Source organism: Ranitomeya imitator, chromosome 4 (assembly GCF_032444005.1).
Source record: "Ranitomeya imitator isolate aRanImi1 chromosome 4, aRanImi1.pri, whole genome shotgun sequence".
In the NCBI taxonomy this organism is placed as follows: domain Eukaryota; kingdom Metazoa; phylum Chordata; class Amphibia; order Anura; family Dendrobatidae; genus Ranitomeya; species Ranitomeya imitator.
In genome coordinates this window covers 209,462,453-209,484,492 of record NC_091285.1, presented here as the reverse complement: position 1 = coordinate 209,484,492, position 22,040 = coordinate 209,462,453, and the positions used below count along the sequence as shown (strand labels likewise).

Here is a 22,040-nt window from a genome sequence, read left to right as displayed (position 1 = left end):
GGACAAACTGCGCAACAATTTCTGGGGTCCAATTTCTCCTGTTACCCTTGTGAAAAGAAAAAATTGCTTGCTAAAACATCATTTTTGAGGAAAGAAAAATGATTTTTTATTTTCACGGCTCTGCGTTGTAAACATTTGTGAAGCACTTGGGGGTTCAAAGTGCTCACCACATATCTAGATAAGTTCCTTGGGGGGTCTAGTTTCTAAAATGGGGTCATTTGTGGGGGGTTTCTACTGTTTAGGCACACCAGGGGCTCTAAAAACGCAACGTGACACCCGCAGACCATTCCATCAAAGTCTGCATTTCAAAAGTCACTACTTCCCTTCTGAGCCCCGACGTGTGCCCAAACAGTGGTTTGCCCCCACACATGGGATGTCACCGTACTCTGGAGAAACTGGTCAACAACTTTTGGGGTCAAATTTCTCCTGTTACCCTTGGGAAAATAAAAAATTGCAGGCTAAAAAATCATTTTTGAGAAAAGAAATTTTTATTTTTATTTTCATGGCTCTGCGTTATAAACTTCTGTGAAGCACTTGGGGGTTCAAAGTCCTCACCACACATCTAGATTCGTTCCTTTGGGTGTCTAGTTTCCAAAATGGGGTCATTTGTGGGGAATCTCCAATGTTTAGGCACACAGGGGCCCTCCAAACGTGACATGGTGTCCGCTAATGATTGGAGCTAATTTTCCAAATGGCGTGCCTTCCCTTCCGAGCCCTGCCGTGCGCCCAAACAGTGGTTTACCCCCACATATGGGGTATCAGCGTGCTCAGGACAAGCTGGACATTTGGGGTCCAATTTCTCCTATTACCCTTGGCAAAATAGGAAATTCCAGGCTAAAATATCATTTTTAAGGAAAGAAAAATTATTTTTTATTTTCATGGCTCTGCGTTATAAACTTCTGTGAAGCACCTGGGGGTTTAAAGTGCTCAATATGGACCTAGATAAGTTCCTTGGGGGGTCTGGTTTCCAAAATGGGGTCACTTGTGGGGGAGCTTCAATGTTAAGGCACACAGGGGCTCTCCAAACGCGACATGGTGTCCGCTAGCAATTGGAGCTAATTTTCCATTCAAAAAGTCAAATGGCGCACCTTCCCTTCCGAGCCCTGCCGTGTGCCCAAACAGTGGTTTACCCCCATATATGAGGTATCGGCGTACTCGGCAGAAATTGCCCAACAAATTTTAGGATCCATTTTATCCTATTGCCCATGTGAAAATGAAAAAATTGAGGCGAAAAGAAATTTTTTGTGAGAAAAAGTACTTTTTCATTTTTACAGATCAATTTGTGAAGCACCTGAGGGTTTAAAGTGCTCACTAGGCATCTAGATAAGTTCCTTGGGGGGGGTCTAGTTTCCAAAATGGGGTCACTTGTGGGGGAGCTCCAATGTTTAGGCACACAGGGGCTCTCCAAACGCGACATGGTGTCTGCTAACGATGGAGATAATTTTTCATTCAAAAAGTCAAATGGCGCTCCTTCCCTTCCGAGCCTTACCATGTGCCCAAACAGTGATTTACCCCCACATGTGAGGTATCGGTGTACTCAGGAGAAATTGCCCAACAAATTTTAGGATCCATTTTATCCTGATGCCCATGTGAAAATGAATAATAAACAAAACACGGCACTCTGCTAGTTGGTGAGAGATAGTGCTCAAGTAGGGTCTCCAACCCGTCAGTCAATGTATACAATAAACTTGGCACTCAAAACGGTAGTAAGGTGAAGTTAATCAGCTTTATTGCAAGTCCCAGATACAGTTTCGACAGTTAAACGTTTTCGGTCCCACCGGACCTTCTTCAGAACAATTTCCAATTTATCTGATGCAAAATACCAACAAAGGCATATAGAACAATATTTTAGTTTCTGTCTGGTTACACAATATCACATATTAAGTGCAAAAATTAACAAAAGATATGTCTACAAAAGAAAGCAACAAAAAAAATAATAAAACAAGGGCAGAAAAATATCAAACAAATTTCAAAACCAAGTATATACAAAATATACGATAATTAAGCGGATGCTACCGCAGCCTACGATTAACTCCAAGGACTAAACATTTAATGGAGATCTGACTCAGAAAAATTGGATATAGTATACTATGCTATAAAGAGCCCCTATGAGAAAAGGATATATGTTCATAGGTGAGGGGTGGAGCTCCCACGTGGATCAGAAATGAAGTGACGATATTTATTCATCTTTATAGCCTGATAAACTTAGTGCATGGTATAACGTGCCTAGGGAGATAAAGCATATAGGGTGTTGAAATCTAAACACAGACTTAACCTATATATGGAAAATAGAACAAGAGTACCTGGTAGTGGTGCTAAATGGTATGAGGTAAGATTGAAGCTGTGGATTAAAGTGTGTAGTGAGGATGAAGAGCCATGATGAATGGTAAAAAATGAATAAAAATAAATAAAAAATGAAGTGTAAAATGAAAAATGAATCACCTGGTTAAGCTGGTTACAACGTCCTTCCACACGTTGTAACCAGCTTAACCAGGTGATTCATTTTTCAAATATTGTTCTATATGCCTTTGTTGGTATTTTGCATCAGATAAATTGGAAATTGTTCTGAAGAAGGTCCGGTGGGACCGAAAACGTTTAACTGTCGAAACTGTATCTGGGACTTGCAATAAAGCTGATTAACTTCACCTTACTACCGTTTTGAGTGCCAAGTTTATTGTATACATTGACTGACGGGTTGGAGACCCTACTTGAGCACCATCTGTCACCAACTAGCAGAGTGCCGTGTTTTGTTTATTATTTGAACCTTCCTTCTACACGAGCACCTGTCGAGTATGTCTAGTGAAACTTTCTTCTATAATGCTGAAGAAACAGCAGAGATTATCTCCAAGGTCACGGCATCTGGCGAATTCCTTCATACCTCCACGCAGGAATTGAAGAACAGGGATCTGGAGAGGGAGACTAAGAGGGCGATCAATCTCGAGCTACACACTGTCACCATTGCCGAGTATCTACGTGTTCAACGGATTCCTAGTGGATTACGAGTACCGCTTCAACCTACGTTCTTCAAGGAAGATAGAGAATACTGTTCTAAATTCGAACACATCCTGAACAAATGCTCATTTGATCTCATGACTTTAACCCTAGCATATTTACAGAAAAATCTTGATACAGTGAATACACAGATAACCACCATTGAAAACCAATTGTCAAGCACTTTAACACAAGAAGAGTTCCAGTCTTTTAAAGCAAAGAACCAGGAGACCCTACAGGCCCATCGTCAAGACCTTGAGAAGAGGAAGAGGTCAAAATTTTTAAGAGACACTGAAGATTATTTACAAAATAGAGTTTATCAATGGCGGGACAGACAACGGTCTTTCAGATGAAACACCTCACCAAGTTCCTCTGGATCAGCGGACAGCAGAACCGGCCCAACAAACTCCTTTACTACAGCTTCTTTTTTAAGGGTCAACAGAGGCCGATCCAAAGGAAGACGAGGCGGGGGGGCCAATGCCGCCGGGGACACCAGGACACAAGTCACAACCAGGTCACAGGTAGGCTAAACCCCCTAGTTGTCAACATTTCCTCTAAGAATTTAGACTCCCACCAACTCTCATTGTTACAAAAAGGCCTATCTTTTTGCCCAGCATATAAGTTCAATTTTTTTGAACTTAATCTGGACCTCCAGAGATTCTTCCGCAAGCTAAGACTTAAGGCACACTTCCAGGGTATTCCTGATTCTGTGGCCAGTCAAAATGACTCGGCCCCATTACAACTTAGTAAACTAGGTTTACGGATACCTAGTACATTCATGCCACCCAAAAACTATCCCCCTATCGAGACGTTCATTTCTCTGGTTGAAAAAGATATCGAGACATTTAACCGTGAGGTCCATTTAGGGAAGTTCCACCATCAAACTAATTTGACACAACAAGAGAAATTGGCTCTGAATAAATTATCCACCGACAAAACACTAACCATAAAACCTGCCGACAAGGGCGGTGCCATCGTTGTGATGGACAGTACATATTATATGTCTGAAATATTAAGACAATTAAATGACACCCAGGTTTATGAATCTATCCCTCACAATCCTACAAACAGTATAGCTTCTAAAATCAAGTCAGTTGTTAATCATCACTTTGAAGAGGGAACTATAGACAAAAAATTGAAAAATTATCTCATTAAAACCGACCCTATAACACCAATCTTTTATGTACTTCCAAAGATACATAAAAATCTGCATAAACCACCGGGACGTCCCATAGTCTCATCAACTGACTCCATTCTCTCACCTCTAGCCATTACACTAGAAAGAATTTTGACACCACTCACCAAACAAACAAAATCCTTCCTGCTTGATACCAATGAATTTTTGGGACTAATTAAATCCTTGGGCCCACTATCTACATCTACTATACTCGTCACCTGGGATGTATGTAGTCTTTACACATCCATTACACATACCAAGGGGATGGAAGCCACAGATCGACTACTGACAGAGGCCAAGGTTGAACTCAAAGTAAGGCGGTTCTGTGCAGACATTTTGAGTTTAGTCCTCAGGGAGAATTTCTTTCTTTTTCAAGACACGTTTTATGTCCAGCGACAAGGGACCGCTATGGGCTCTAACGTAGCGCCGCCTTATGCAGTAGCCTACATGGCGGCCTTTGAGGAAGATTTCATATTTAATCATTCCCTTTTTCAACAACATTCTAGGATATGGCGGAGCTTCATAGATGATATTTTTTGCATATGGGAAGGCCCCCTTGAATCACTCCTTCTCTTTGATTCTCACATTAATAATATATGGCCGGAACTTAAATTCACCTTACAATACAGTGTCGACAACATCAGTTTCCTTGACACTAGAGTTTGTAAAAATACGGATGGCAGGCTTTCCATTGACCTACATACCAAACCTACCGACAGAAACAGTCTTCTTCAGTACACTAGCTTTCATCCTACGGCAATAAAAAAATCTATCCCAATATCTCAATTTCAGAGGGTTAAAAGGATAGTTACTGATAATGACATTAGAAACCAAAGACTGAACGAAATGGAGGAGAAATTCTCCAATAGGGGTTATCCCAAGAGCCTTTTAGCACAAGCCAAACACTCATCCCCTAAGCCCAAAAATTCGGTCCCACGAATTCCATTCGTGAATACATACCATCCATTCTCAAGACGGGTTCAGGCCTCAATCCACCGTCATTGGAACATCCTAAGCAAGAGCTATCCTAGAGTTCCAGAATTTCAGCAACCTTTCCTGTCTTGTTACCGGCGCCCAACCAACATTAAGGACAAGTTGGTGAGGGCTGATGTAGGTTCCGACGTTCGAGTACCTAGACAGACTTTTCTACACACTCAAAAACAGGGAACTTTTCCCTGCTTAAACTGTCTGCAGTGTAATAATGTCCAGAAGGGAGACAAGGTCTTCCACCCGCACACTGGAAAAGGCATTCCTATACGTGGCTTCTTCACTTGTGATTCCTCGTATGTAATCTACATCATTAAGTGCCCCTGCGGCCTGGCATACGTTGGAGAAACTACTCAAGCCATACGTGATCGTGTATCACAACATAAGTCGAACATACGGTGTAACAGGGACCATCTTCCCCTCCCACACCATTTCCGTACTACGGGCCATAGCGTTGCCCAACTACGCTATCAGGTATTGGAACATGTCGACCAAGGGAGAAGGGGACAGAGCAGGACAAGGCTGCTCAAGAAACGTGAGGCCTATTGGATTTTCACTTTACAGACTTTAGAACCGAAAGGCCTTAATAGAGATTTTGATACATCTAGTTTCCTCTAAGCTGTACCCTTGTATTATGCTTGAACATGTGGTTGACATTTGCTCAATAAGATATGTCAGTATTAATCCTGTTTTCTTTATCCTTTTAGAATCGCTAAAACCTCTTCCCTCTTTATGCTTCCCTCGTGGCACCCTGCACTCTTCACGGTATAGTATATAGTATATAGGATTCCACTCAGTACACTATTACTGGAGGTTTCTACCCTCAACCTCCCGCTCACAGCTTCATAGCACGCTCATATAGCTCCTTCTTTCTTTATATTGCGCTCCAGCGCGCTACACAGACAGCAGACACTTATATAATTCTCCTGCGTCTCATTTTTAGAGCATATTACAACGCTCCAGCGTTTCGCTTTATAGCACTATCTAACGTCACATTTTAGAGCAAATTACAACGCTAGAGCGTCCCGTTTTTTCTGTGATGACGTGTGGCACCATGTGACCCGTCAGACTGCACTTAAACCCGGAAGTAATACCCAGGCATTCAGTGCGTCCCTCTCTGGCGATCCGGTGCCACGCATACCTGAGCTCCTCACCCTGGTAAGTCGGGCTGGTCCCCACATGCAGCGTCCTTAGATAGCGGTCTGATTAGACACGGTGGTCAGGCATTTATCTTATTGTGTGCTTCCTTATCACGCAGATTATGGGCCACAGACTCCATTAGCGACTTAGTTCGCCTAGAGCCCTTTCGTTTTCTCATTTATTGGTAAGCCCCCTGTCAACCCTCTCTTAAGGACATTTATCCCACATGCTGCATTATTTCCACCACCACTCACATTCTCCCTCTGGTAATTTTTTACTTTTTACAGCATTACTCCACAGTTTCGCGTAAGAAGGTGATTTTTCCTTCCACACGTTGTAACCAGCTTAACCAGGTGATTCATTTTTCATTTTACACTTCATTTTTTATTTATTTTTATTCATTTTTTACCATTCATCATGGCTCTTCATCCTCACTACACACTTTAATCCACAGCTTCAATCTTACCTCATACCATTTAGCACCACTACCAGGTACTCTTGTTCTATTTTCCATATATAGGTTAAGTCTGTGTTTAGATTTCAACACCCTATATGCTTTATCTCCCTAGGCACGTTATACCATGCACTAAGTTTATCAGGCTATAAAGATGAATAAATATCGTCACTTCATTTCTGATCCACGTGGGAGCTCCACCCCTCACCTATGAACATATATCCTTTTCTCATAGGGGCTCTTTATAGCATAGTATACTATATCCAATTTTTCTGAGTCAGATCTCCATTAAATGTTTAGTCCTTGGAGTTAATCGTAGGCTGCGGTAGCATCCGCTTAATTATCGTATATTTTGTATATACTTGGTTTTGAAATTTGTTTGATATTTTTCTGCCCTTGTTTTATTATTTTTTTTGTTGCTTTCTTTTGTAGACATATCTTTTGTTAATTTTTGCACTTAATATGTGATATTGTGTAACCAGACAGAAACTAAAATATTGTTCTATATGCCTTTGTTGGTATTTTGCATCAGATAAATTGGAAATTGTTCTGAAGAAGGTCCGGTGGGACCGAAAACGTTTAACTGTCGAAACTGTATCTGGGACTTGCAATAAAGCTGATTAACTTCACCTTACTACCGTTTTGAGTGCCAAGTTTATTGTATACATGTGAAAATGAAACAATTGAGGATAAAAGAGTTTTTTTGTGAAAAAAAAGTACTTTTTCATTTTTACGGATCAATTTGTGAAGCACCTGGGGGTTTAAAGTGCTCACTATGCATCTAGATAAGTTCCTTGGGGTGTCTAGTTTCCAAAATGGGGTCACTTGTGGGGGAGCTCCAATTTTTAGGCACACGGGGGCTCTCCAAACGTGACATGGTGTCCGCTAAAGAATGGAGCCAATTTTTCATTCAAAAAGTCAAATGGCGCTCCTTCCCTTCCAAGCCCTGCCGTGTGCCCAAACAGTGGTTTACCCCCACATATGAGGTATCAGCGTACTCAGGACAAATTGGATAACAATTTTCGTGGTTCAGTTTCTCCTTTTACCATTGGGAAAATAAAAAAATTGTTGCTAAAAATCATTTTTGTGACTAAAAAGTTAAATGTTCATTTTTTCCTTCCATGTTGCTTCTGCAGCTGTGAAGCACCTGAAGGGTTAATAAACTTCTTGAATGTGGTTTTGTGCACCTTGAGGGGTGCAGTTTTTAGAATGGTGTCACTTTTGGGTATTTTCAGCCATATAGACCCCTCAAACTGACTTCAAATGTGAGGTGGTCCCTAAAAAAATGGTTTTGTAAATTTCATTGTAAAAATGAGAAATCGCTGGTCAAATTTTAACCCTTATAACTTCCTAGCAAAAAAAAATTTTGTTTCCAAAATTGTGCTGATGTAAAGTATACATGTGGGAAATGTTATTTATTAACTATTTTGTGTCACATAACTCTCTGGTTTAACAGAATAAAAATTCAAAATGTGAAAATTGCAAAATTTTCAAAATTTTCACCAAATTTCCGTTTTTATCACAAATAAACGCAGAATTTATTGACCTAAATTTACCACTAACATGAAGCCCAATATGTCATGAAAAAATAATCTCAGAACCGCTAGGATCCGTTGAAGCGTTCCTGAGTTATTACCTCATAAAGGGACACTGGTCAGAATTGCAAAAAATGGCCAGGTCATTAAGGTCAAAATAGGCTGGGTCATGAAGGGGTTAAGGTACTAAGATGACCGTTAGGTGCTGGCTGACAAGGATTACTGTGATTAGAATTGATTGCCCATATGTTGAGATGAAGAGAAATGCTCCCCTAGCATGTTGGAGCACTAATATGCCACAATTGCTATGTGCACATAAAATATGCTGTACTCACTGTGGTGATAAGTGCGGAGGGAAGCTGTTCCGGAAAGTCTGAGCCACCGCTAGGTGTACCGCTATGGCAGAGTGGAGGGTTAAGGAGCGCGTGATGGCAGAAGCCGTGCGACCGCGAGACCTCACGTGCCCCGGCCGGATGCAGCGCTGAGGTAGCGGTCGGAGAGGGTGGGCGGAGCTACTCGCGATGTCACCACGCTATGGGGCTAAAGAGGACAGGTGTGCTAGTCAGCCAACCAATGCATTTCAAGGGCTCTGGCCCTCTTCATCTGGGTTGAAAAAAATAACATTCATCATGTAGGCAATGTTGCATGATACTATATATAATTTGCCTATATGCATTTTATGCATGCATTTACTGTAGTTATGTTTGATTAACTATTATCTTAATCAAATTGGTGCCAGTGGTGGCGCCTGCGCAGTAGCATCTATTGCGTTCCGATTGATGCTACTGCAGAGGCACCGGCACCATTTTGCTGCAGAAAAAAAAGAAGCTCTATCAAAATGGCACCAGCGGCACCTGCGCAGTAGCATCTATTGGAACACAATTAACTGAAGGCTACAAAAATATTATCTTAATCAAATCGGCGGTGGCGCCTGCACAGTATCATCTATTGGTGCCATTTTGATATGCTTTCTTCAAGATAGAAGGCATGGAGGCACAAAGGACAAACTTTTGGCCTCCTTCAAGTAAATGGGAGCCTTTTGCTTTATTCAACAAACAGTATGTGCCGGAAACTTTCCTGGACCATAAGCCAAACATGTCCATATGTAAAGTGCCACAAACAGCACACCACTAGCTCAAGATATATGTGCCTCAGATGTGACTGTAAAGGGGCATTCCACTTCCCTTTCACTTGTCTATTCACCTATCGCAATAAGACATCTACACCCAGGTACAGACTGGGGCTGAAATTCAGCCCTGGCATTTGAAATCACACAGGCCCATGTTGTCCCCGTGCCCATGAACCAGATGGGATATATTACTAATATTGGAGGAAAGGAAGACTTTCTACAAGACCAATATGTCTATTGATACCGTGGCCTGCTGGGGTAAATGACGGAGTCAGCGACTTTGTGCTCCATCACAACTCTTAACAGTATGGGTGTCTTGAGAACACCGATTCTGTTAACAACGTTACATAGCAGACAAGGAGGCCCATGACCAGACAGGCCCTTCTGGAATTTGACAGAATTGCCAGATGGCAGGTCCGGCCCTGTCTACACCACACTTTACGCGTCCATCTTTCACCCTTTTACCAGGCGAAATGCCTGCACTGGCAATGCAGTGGTACACATGAACACCAAGGTTTCCCAAGCTCCTGAACAGATCACTACCTGCACTCTGGCTGCCAGGTAACACAACCAAGCTATTTTCTCTCCTCGAGATAACTTATTACATTTTCATTTAATATACAAAAAGAAGCACATTGCTTAAAAAGGTTACCAAATGTGAAATTGCAAAAAAAAAACATACATAGAAACAAAAACAGTATAAAAAGGGGATAAAATACAGCTACGTCTTCTGTATTGGATCTTCTAGCAGAGGAGAACTCTGCAGAAAATACGGACAGATCTGCAACACATGTTGCTTCTTCTGGGGTTTCATACAGATAGGCCTGTGATGACATCTTGTAAGGGATCTCACCAGACCCCTAACTCCTCCCTCTGCGGAGGTAAGAGCTGTACCGCTTATTATTTTCAATTCTAATCCTGTTTTAACCCCATTTCTGCTCTGGGTCATGTTTTCCCAAAAAAAACCTCCTAGAGAAACAATATGTCCATCATCTTACTGACCATCCTTTAAGTATTCTATACATACTACACAAGAATATGATGTCACAGAAGGAGAACCAATCATCCGGTGGACACTCCTGGTGTAGGGACCAGATTTTGCTTAGTTCCAGAGTACTTGAAGGCTGTCTTGTGCTTACTCCTGTCTGTGATGTTAATCACATACAGCATATTGTAAATAAACTCTGCCTTTAAGAGATAAGTGATATATTGCACTTCTAGAAATATTCCTTAAACTTTGATTCATTTTTAAATTGACTTTACTTATTTAGTTTAACCTTATCTGGTTTGATCACAATTCTGACTACAAATGTTTCTTTGGTTTCATTGTAGACCAACCCTACTGACCTTGTGCCTTTATACAAAAATCCAATACTGACCCATGGAGACTTAACTGCTGTGCATGTTAAAGAAGTGGAGAGGAGACTAGTATTCTTTTTGGGGACTGAAAATGGAAAATTACTTAAGGTAGGTCACTGGTTTAGAAGATTTATTGTGGCTGAAGCATAGTGAAGGAGAAATCAATGACTATATGTTATATACCATTTGTGCAAATGAAAAAGGACTATTCACAATTTTAATTATAGATAGGGAATACATAGAGATAATTAAGAAACTTATCAAAGATTAAAATTGGATCACCTTCTGGTGCTTTTTAACAGGATAACATCCCTAACTCCCTCCACCTTGGTGATTCACATTAAAAGGATTTTTTTTTAAATGTGTATTTCCTAGCATGATGAAGACATATGCTTGTATTTTCTATCCTCAACTGAGATGATGGTTCTGATTTTTTATTAATGTTTGAAAATGTCTGCAGTTTCCATTATTCTTGTCACTTGAGGGAGAAAAATTACATTACTATGTCAACCTTTATAATTTTTCTTTCCATATCTGGAGATCTGTGGGGATTCACATATGGCAGCTTATGTAGAAAACTCCCATGAGACAGAGAGTGAGGTAGTTTCCTAATGTTTGTTCCGGTGTTTGCATTAGCTAGACAATAACAACAAGTGCTTTAAATCAGCCAAATGGATCACATATTATGCTATGTGTTATTTTACTGTAATTTATATTTTCAATATTTATTTATTTTTACATCTTTTTTTAACTCAGTTTACTTTAAAGCCCAATTATGATGCAAGCTGCCCAGAGGTGATGTATACCTTTAAAGATGAAGACCCTGTGTTCGAAAAAATCCACATGGACCCTGTCGACAATGACTATCTATATGTTGCCACTGTTAAAGAGGTTAGTATTCTTTTTTCGTTAACTAATGGGTTGCTATATATTTTCTCTCGATGGTGACATTTCAACCCCTTCAGAACCTTAGACGTATCCATATGTCTTGCTTGGGAAGGACTTCCCTACCTTGGGCGTATGTATACTTCCTGGCAATTTAATGCACATGAACTCTGTGGATGCGCAATCGCTGCCAGGTGTTCAGTGAATGAAACAGCTGACACCTGACTCTCGCTGCCAGGAATGGTGCCCGCACTGCTCTTGGCAGTTTAACCCACTAAATGCTGTGATCAATATTCACCGAAGCAGTCAGCCAAGGACCATGCATGAGGTATCAGGGACTGGGCCAGCATTTACAGCTTTGAATTGAAGTTTCAATGAGGACCTGGTTGTTAAGGGAGCGGTGTAAGCCTTCTTAGCTGGGAGCCCCGATACCTTATGCAACACTTCCAATCTTTATTTTTTTTTATTGTCCTAGTGTCAGTGGTGAAATGCACCCTGGCAGACATAGATTTTTACAAGGAAAGGATGATGTTGTCTGTGACATGCTGGCATAGCACCTGCATAACCTTCTTAGAGAAGTAATGGTGACTGGGTAACTGGTACTGGGGGACTGCGACGGCCATCAACTTTCGGAAACTGTCTGAATCTATCAGGTGAAAAGGCAGCATTTCCATGGCTAACAGATTGAAAATGCTGGAGTTCAAACTCTTAGTTTTTTAACATGTGTAAGAGTAAGTGTTCTTTTATGTTACCACAACTGCTGGTTGCTGTGCTGAGAGAGGGTGTGTTAGGGGTCGAGTTCCTGCCTCTGCACAGGGGGAATCTCGGTCCATCTCCACTGCGGTTTCCCATTCTTCTCCTGCCGCAGTGCAGCCTGCTCAGCGGAGACGGTGATCCCAGCGTCTCGCTCAGTCTGACTCTGTGCCAAGAGTTATTGCTGCATTTCCTGCTTCTGCCATTGAAGTCAGTACTGGGCAGTGGCGAGCAGATGCTTCTGGGACTAAGTCCTGCTTTTCACGTTCTGAGCATGCCCAGAGTAAGATCTCTCAGTGGAGATCGAGGGTCACATGATCAGATACTGCAGCTAAGGTCATTGGTCCTTCTTGGAAGGTCCTTTAAGTGCTAGGTTTAAGTCCTGCTTTGCACACACTGAGCATGCCCAGGGCAAGATCTCTCAGTGGAGATTTAGGGTCACATGCTCAGGTATGGCAGTCTCTCATTGGTCCTTCTTGGAAGGTCTTTTACTTGCTGCAGCTATATAAGGCTCGCATGGCCGCACGGCCATGCGCTAGTATCAAATGTTTTTTGGCTTATGCCAGTGGATACTATACCACTCTGTTCTTATGTGGTGTGAAGCTGTTAGCATTGGGACTGTACACTCAGGCAGGCAGCTAGCGTCAGTGGGGGCAATTAGCCTAGTTAGAGTATTAGTTATTGTGTACAGCGCGACTCTGTGAGGCAACAGAGTTCGCTACCAGGTCACACGGGGTAAAGCCTAACCCACGTGTGAGCTCAGAGTCCATCCGCCATTACTTAGCAGCAGATATCTCTGCACGGTGGACCCCGGGCTGCAAACGCACCTTGTAGCTACCTACTTATTACTCGGTGCGTTCCGCTAGCCCTAACAGGGTGGATTAGGGTGAACAGGACAAACTGCTGGACTGAGTGAGGTGCTGGCATAGATGATGTGATGTATTAAGAAAGATGTGTTTTGTTGGGTGACACAAAAACAGCAATCCTCTCCACTTCTATAACAGCTGACGGGCTCTCACTCTCCCCAAGTGTAGTGGGTAAACAAGTGGATTTTCTGCAACCAGAGACCTGTGTGACAACACTTGGCATGGTGTGGTGACAGAGGAGGAAGAAGCAGCAGATGTGGTTGATGGAACTGCCAGCTGCATATTTCTAGGTTCACATCAAATAGATTCTACAACCTCATTGTTATCCTCTCTGTTCTCACACCCCTCGCTCTGAGAGTCAACCTCCTCCTCTTCCTTCCCTGACACCACAGTACTATCCATGTGTGCCTCTGGTATCTGATTCTTATCAGGATCAACTCCACCCCCCGTGGTTAACGTCTGGTGGTGAGGGTCTTGTTTTCCTTCTTTGACCCTACTTCTTCCAGCTCCAGATCCAACATGAAAAGATTTTAGGCATCAGTGCAGATGCTTTTGTACTGTGGATTCTGTGAATTTTTGTAGCAGACCTCTGATGTCCATGGAATAGCATATGTAAAGAGCTCTGCAGAATAGTTCATCTGTGATTCCCCACAGTCAGTTGGGCATTTGGAAATTTGTGACGTTAGAGGAAACAAGGTTGATTGGGGTGCCACCTCTGAGGAGTGTACTCTGTGTGATGTTACGGAGGAGGAAGAGGAGAGGCCACTTGATATAGTGCGTGCCATCGACTGGAACACATACTCTTTCTAACCCTCATCTACAAGGTGTACTTCTGTGTGGCTGCCAGAGAAAGGAAGTAAAGTAGCCCGTCCCGTTACAGATGTTGTCAGTGGTCTTTGGCTAGAACAAGATGGTGTTTGTTCAGTTCAATACCAGTAACACCTTACCTGCATACACGTCGAACACCAATCCTATCCCCCCTTCCACCATGACATTGCTTTTTCCCACTCATGTTGTATGTACCCTTCCCCTCTTGTAACTTTCTGTTTCACAACCTTAGGCCCACACCTGTAAGTCACCTGTCACTAAATGAACAATCATTATTTATTTTCTTAGATAGTGTGCCTTAACAACACTGTTATATCTAACTATTTTTAGAAGGAAATGTGGCCTTTTGATTCCTCACTGCAACACAGTTTTATCAAAAACGATTTGGATTAGCAAATTGTGCCTCCTGGCTGAGCGCCAATATTAGTCCTAATGATTTTAAAGTGGAAATGTGGCCTTCTGATTGTTCACGGCAGCACAGTTTTATCACAAACTATTTGGATTAGCAAATTGGGCCTCCAGGCTGAGCAACATCATTACTCCTAATGATTTTTAAGTGGAAATGTGGCCCTCTGATTTCTCACTGCAACACAGTTTTATCACAAACAATTGGTTTAGCACATTGGGCTTCCTGGCGGAACCCCAATATTAGGCCTAACGATTTTTAAGTGTAAATCTAGATTTCTGATTTCTCCTTGCAATACAATTTTATCACAAATGATTTGGATTAGCAAATGGGGTCTCCTGAGACTGCAACTCAGTTTTAGCACAATCTAGGAAGATTTCACACAGGACATTATTCTATCTACCTAACTGACAAGATCACTTTCAGCATCAGCACTAGCAGGAACGGCCTCTCTGGACTGTTACACTGCAAAAATGGTGCCAGCAAAACAAGATGTCCTCTTTTTATTTGGACAGGGACATGTGACTTCAGCAGCCAATCACAGAAGACCTTGCGTCATGACATTGTGGATGGTTTCTGCACCCTGATTGGCTGCCAGAATGTACATACATTAAGTTATTAATGAAAAAAAATTACACTCCGTGGCTCCTCTTACCTTGACACATCCCCACCACTCATCATATAGCACCAGTATCCTAGCGAAAGTCATAAGAAAAGCATTAGTGGAAAACGATGATGTACCGAACTGTGACCGAATTTTGCCACTTTCGTTGTAATCGTACTGACCTACGAAATAAAGCTTCCTTTTCAATTTTACCACATGCAAAATAACATACAAAAAAAATCCTGAATTGCTGGTTTTAGATTATTCTGCCTCCAAAAATCAGAAAAGAAAGCAAAGAAAAAATGTCATATGCCCGGTTATAGTACCAATAAAAACGTCAACTCGTCCCGCAAAAACAAGCTATCACATGACTCTGGTGGCAGAAAAGTAAAATATTATAGCTCTCAAAATATGGATATGCAAAAACTAATTTTTGTAAAAAAAATAAATTGTTTTTTAGTGTGATAGTCAAACATAAACATTTATAAATCTGGTATCACTGTAATAGCACCTATCAGAATAATAAAGTCACCTTATCACTTATATTGCACAAGGAATGATGTAAAAAATAAAGTCAATTCTTGACCTGCTGTTAATTTGTTCATTTTGCCTCCCAAAGATCACAGTAAGGCTTGGCTCACATTTATCCTGAGCTCTACACCCGGGTTTACATGTAAATCTCTGAAATACGTGCTTCAGAGAAGCCCCCGGTGTAAGATTCCCTATAACAAGGCAGATGGAGTCACTTTGGACATTATCTGGCCTATGATCAGGCGGTGTCTGTTTTTTAGACGTGCATAAAAGTGCAGTCTGCCAAAGTTTTCTGCGCTTCTGAAAAGGACGCAGCAGAACAGAGGCCAGACAGAGTCCAGAGTAACTGTGCTGCCTCATTGTAGTGAATGGATCTCTCAGGGGATTCAGATCAATCATGTCATTTGGAGATTTACAGCGCAATCCATAAAGTAATTTCAGAAGCAGAATACCCCAAGCCATCACCTAACATAGCTATGATACAGTTCCTTCTGCTTGAATTTTTATTGTAATAATATATCTTTTTTTTTAACTTTCCTTAAAAATTGGAAGTTTTAAAAGATACTTGTTTTTGCAATGTACCCTTTTTCTTTATAAGGAGATGTATTATGACATTTTTAGATTTAGATGGAAATCATGATGTAATTGCTCAGCATAGAGTGCACGATAATTGTGATCCAAAATGTTATGTAAAATGTTCCCAATAAAAGATTCAACTCAGTGCACAAAAAAAAGCAAATCCTCACTCAGGTCTGTCATCTGTCAATAGAAATATAGGGTGCTCCCACATTATTGGTAATACAAAGGCTCTGGAAAAGCACTATCGCTCCTCACTCCTCAAAAGAATTTAAGCAAATTCTACACTCCCAACATCCCTTTCACCTCTGAGCCCCAAATTGTGCCTAAACCACATTTAGAGTCCACATGCATTTCTGCAGTGATGAGAGTCCCCCTAATTTACGGGGGCATCTCTCCAGAAGCACTAGCTGGGCACTACAACGTACTGGGCACTATGATGTATGGACACTACAATAGCAGATTTGCAATGTTCACTCAGCAGTCAGCAACATTCACTGCTGCTTGTTTAAGGAACACTGCCATGGAGTCAAATCATCACTATACCTGTAGATTATTCCCAAAGGGGTATAATTTAAAAACACGGGTCATTTGATGGGGATATTCGATTATTCTGCTCTTCTAGCACTTACGTACTCTGTATATGGAGTCTGCAAACTATTCTAAAAAAATCTGCTCTCCAGGAGGCAAATAGCGCCTTGTCCCTCCTGAGTCTCATCATGCGGCTAAGCAGTACCATACATCCACATATGGGGGTATTTCTACATTCAGCAGAAATTATGTGAGAAATTTTAGTGCATTTTTATCAATTTTCTCTTGTGAAAATGTAAAATCTGTGGCTAAAACTAAATTTTTGTGGTACAAATTAGTGATGAGCGACTATACTCGTTACTCGAGATTTTCCGAGCACGCTCAGGGGTCCTCTGAGTATTTTTTAGTGCTCAGGGATTTAGTTTTCATCGCCGCAGCTGAATGATTTACATCTGTTAGCCATCTTGATTACATGTGGGGATTCCCTAGCAGCCAGGCAACCCCCACATGTACTTATGCTGGCTAACAGATGTAAATCATTCAGCTACGTCAACAAAAACTAAATCTCTGAGCACTTACAAATACTCGGAGACCCCCGAGCATGCGCGGGAAATCTCGAGCAACGAGTATACCCGCTCATCACTAGTAAAAGTGTAACTATTTTTTCTTCACTGGCTAATGGTATAAAATTCTGTGACAGCACATGCGGTGTCAATATGACTGCACCCTTAGAGGAAATCTTTGAGTTGTATTTGTAAAATGGGGGGTTCTGCTGTTCTGGCACCTCAGGGGCTCTTCCAGTGGGTCATGGCACCCAAAAACTATAACAGTAAAATCTGCACTATAATATGGCACTCCTTTCCTTCTGAGCTTTGCACTGTACCTCAAAAGTAGTTCCCGATTACATGTAAGGCAATGACGCACTCAGCAATGACGCACTCAGGAGAAATTGCACAACAAACTGAGAGGTACATTTTTCCTACTAGCCACTATGAAAATAAAATTTTTGTGCTGAAACAACATTTTAGCTGTAAAAATGCACTGCACCCCTAGACAAATTCATTGTGGGGTGTAATTTGTAAAATAATGTCACTTAGGGGAGTTTCTCCTGTCCTGGCACCTCAATGTGACATGGTATAATCAAACCATTCCAGCAAAATCTGAACTCTAATATGGCGCTTCTTTCCTTTTGAGCTTTGCACTGTGCCTCAAAGTAGTTTTTGACAACATATGGGGTAGACTTGTACTAAGGAGAGATTGCACAACAAATTGTATGGTCCATATTTTTCTGTTACCTTTGTGAAAATTAAATATTTTGATGCAAAACCAACATTTTTGCCTGAAAATATTTATTTTTTTCATTTTCACAGTTTAACGTTGTAAACTTCTATGAAGCACTTGGGGGTTTAAGGTGCTCACCACATGTCTAGTTAAATTACTTGAGGGGTCTAGTTTGCAAAATGGCATCACTTCTGTGGGGTTTCCACTTTTTAGGCACATCAGAGGCTCTCCAAACTGATAAGGCGTCCACTAATGATTCCAGCAAATTTTGTGTTTAAAAATTCAAATGGTGCTATTTCCTTTCCGAGCCTTGCCATGCACTGAAGCAGTAGTTTTCCAACACATATGGGGTATCAGCTTACTCAGGAGAAATTGCACAACATATTGTATATTACAATTTCTCCTATTACTCTTGTGAAAATTAAAAAAATGTGAAGCTAAAACATTTCTATGGGAAAAATGTGATTTTTAATTTAATGGTTCAATATTATAAAATTCTCACGGCTCTGCATTATAAACTTCTGTGAAGCACTTGGGGGTTGAAAGTGTTCATCACACATCTAGATAAGTTCCTTGTGGGGTCTAGTTTCCAAAATGGGGTCACTTGTGGGGAGTTTCTACTGTTTAGGCACATCAGGGGCTCTGCAAACGCAACGTGACGCCCACAGACAAATTCCTTCAAAGTCTGCATTTCAAAACGTCACTACTTCCCTTCCGAACCCCGACGTGTGCTCAAATAGTGGTTTACCCCCACATATGGGGTATCAGCGTACTCAGGACAAACTGATCAACAACTTTTGGGGTCCAATTTCTCCTGTTTCCCTTGTGAAAATAAAAAATTGCGGGCTAAAAAATCATTTTTGAGTAAAGAAAAATGATTTTTTTATTTTCACGGCTCTGCGTTATAAACTTCTGTGAAGCACTTGGGGGTTCAAAGTGCTCACAAAACATCTATATAAGTTCCTTGAGCAGTTTAATTTCCAAAATGGGGTCACTTGTGTGGAGTTTTCACTGTTAGGCACATCAGGGGCTTTCCAAATGTGACATGCCATTATTGTTTGCAGCCTATTTTGCATTTAAAAAGTTAAATTGCGCTCCTTCCCTTCCAAGCCCTTCTGTGCGCACAAACAGTAATTTTTCAATACATATGTGATACCAGCATACTCAGATGAAATTGCAAAACAAATTGCACAGTGCATTTTCTACTGTTACCTTTGTGAAAATGCAGAACTTAGAGCCAAAACAAGATTTTGTTTGTAAAATATGATGTTTTTTTTCATAGCTCTACCTTATAAACTGTGTAGTTTAAAATAGTAGTTTTCCCTCAAATATGGGGCTTCTACTAACTGAGGAGAAATTGTACAATTTTCTGTCCATTTTCTCCTGCTACCCTTGCAAAAATAAAATAAGTGAGGCTAAAGGAAATTTTTTGTGAAAAAAAGGAAAATGTTATTTTTTTTCCATCTACATTGCATTAATTCATTTGAAGCACCTGAAGGGTTAATTGACTTATTAAATGAGGTTTTGGTGACTTTGAGGAGTACAGTTTTTAGAATGGTGTACCTTTTGGGCATTTTTTGTCATAGGCCCCTTAAAACACTTAAAGGGAACCTGTCACCTGAATTTGGCGGGACTGGTTTTGGGTCATATGGGCGGAGTTTTCGGGTGTTTGATTCACCCTTTCCTTACCCGCTGGCTGCATGCTGGCTGCAATATTGGATTGACGTTCATTCTCTGTCCTCCATAGTATACGCCTGCACAAGGCAAGATTGCTTTGCACAGGCGTGTACTATGGAGGACAGAGAATGAACTTCAATCCAATATTGCAGCCAGCATGCAGCCAGCGGGTAAGGAAGGGGTGAATTAAACACCCGAAAACTCCGCCCATATGACCCAAAACCAGTCCCGCCAAATTCAGGTGACAGAGTCCCTTTAAAACGTGATGTGGTCCCCAAAAAATGGTTTTGTAAGCAAAAATGAGAAATTCCAATAGGGAGAGTGCAGGGCATGATATTGCTCAGGGGTAGCTGTGGACTGCCCTTGTAAGGGCGGGAGCTCCGGAACCTAGGTTTATGGATAGCCCCCCAGGGTTTGACAGGGCATTGTCTCCTGACGTCGCTGATTCATGGATCTCTCCACTCCAGCGAACTATGGGCTTTACCTACCCGGGTTACGGCAATTGGTGAGATCGTTCTTGTTTTAATATTTTGGTTATGTATGATATCTACCTTATTTGCCTTACCCCCTCCCGCCTGTTTATAACTTGTTTTTAATACCGGCTAATACCTATATATACAAGGCTACCTGGCTTAGCATTTTTGCACCTATGTGTGCTTATGTTATAAACTAGAGGTATCTTGACAGTGTGGGACAGCATACTTTGTACGTGTGCGGCCGTTCCCACTTACATTCTATTGTGGTATCACCCATAAATGATGTTTTTTTTCTTACAGGCCACATCATTTAGTACCACTATAGGTTTATTGTTTTGGGGTGACACTATTTGTTTTTGTTGTTATAAATTTATTCTGCAAGCTTGCTATGAGCATCAATCAAATTATTATGAGAAGAGGCAAAGTCCCCCATCTTGTGTTCAATATGTGCAACTCTGGTGTCCTGCTCTTGAGCAAGAGTTTAGACTGGGTGCAGCAGTGAGGCAAAGTCATCATGTAGAGAATGGCTGAACGCCACAGCATATCTCACAGCAGAGTACTCGAGGCAGGTTGGTCTGAGGTATAAAACTTTGCAAAGGTTGATTGAGCTGATAATTCTCACTCACATTCAGCTTCTGGTGCGGAGTATGGCGGGTATGTGTGCAGTCTCTGCATTTTTTCACAAGACTTGCAGAAGGAGAGGGGTTATTACTGCACGGGGATGCAGTTGAGCTGTTCGTGGTGGATCAATGGCCCCTGGGTATGAATCGACCGAGCATCCCTTCTGTGATTAGGTGTCCTTCCACAGGTCCTGGGTGACTATTTCTTCCTCCTCCCAGCAAACCATGATTCGGGACCTGGTTAGTGAAGGGTGATAACGGTGGTTTATTACTCATTGTAGGAGAGGATGGGTCTGGTGCCTGCCGCAAATTCTGCTTAGGTGAGTTAGAACCCCGGCTGCCCGGCGAACAAAGTGGTGTGGATGAATGTTCACCTTCTTTGTACACGTCTTTGTCCACGTTAATTACAAAAAACTCCAACTTGCTCTGTTTCTTTTGACTCTGTTCATCATTTGTGTAATGGGATGGTGCTGGAGCAATGCTGGTAGATCAAGTGCTGCGGTAGTCGCTAAATAAGGGCATAGCTTGCCGGGGCTCTGCAATCAACTGACAAGCCACACCCCAACATGCTGCAGATTTCCATCATCTTCAATTCAGCAAGGAATTAATAAACATGCAAGTGTTTGAGAAATATCATTCACTTTACTGATAAAACACAGTTATAACACAATGTGTGAACTTACCCTAAGGTTATGTGCACACGTTCAGGATTTCTCGCAGAAAATTCCTGAGAAAAACCAGACATTTTCTGCAAGAAATCCGCAAGAAAACCGCATGCGTTTTTGCCGCGGTTCTGATGCGTTTTTGCCGCGTTTTTTTTCCGGACACTTCCCAATGCATTTTGTAGTGGGAAATCCGCAAAAAAAAATGCAAAATTAATGAACATGCTGCGGTTTTTACCGCAATGCGTTTTTTTCGCGGAAAAAAACGCATCATGTGCACAAAACATGCGGAATTCATTCTAAATGATGGGATGCATATTGTATGCGGTTTTTTTTTGCGTGCGGTTTTATAGCGTTTTTATCGGGAAAAAACGTGAAAAAAACGCAACGCGTGCACACAGCCTAAGGGTTCCTATACGCACTTCAATAGCAGTTTTCACTATAGGTCTTAAAATGTATCATGTGTATTTACATGTGGTACTTTCATGATTTTGTGATGCGATTTTCATTTTAATCATTAACAAGGTAAATGGGTCGTTCAGTGAAAACAAGTTATCATATATCATCAGAAT

The 22,040-nt window shown here is 41.4% G+C and overlaps 1 protein-coding gene across 1 annotated transcript in view; it reads left to right on the top strand.

The window, feature by feature from the left end:
• PLXNC1 (plexin C1) overlaps window positions 1-22,040 on the top strand; it is a 374,777-nt gene that overhangs the window by 64,328 nt on the left and 288,409 nt on the right. Inside the window, exons 2-3 of the mRNA XM_069764349.1 lie at window positions 10,746-10,880; window positions 11,529-11,663. Of these exons, the coding sequence (XP_069620450.1) occupies window positions 10,746-10,880; window positions 11,529-11,663 (270 nt within the window). The remainder of the gene's footprint in view (window positions 1-10,745; window positions 10,881-11,528; window positions 11,664-22,040) is intronic.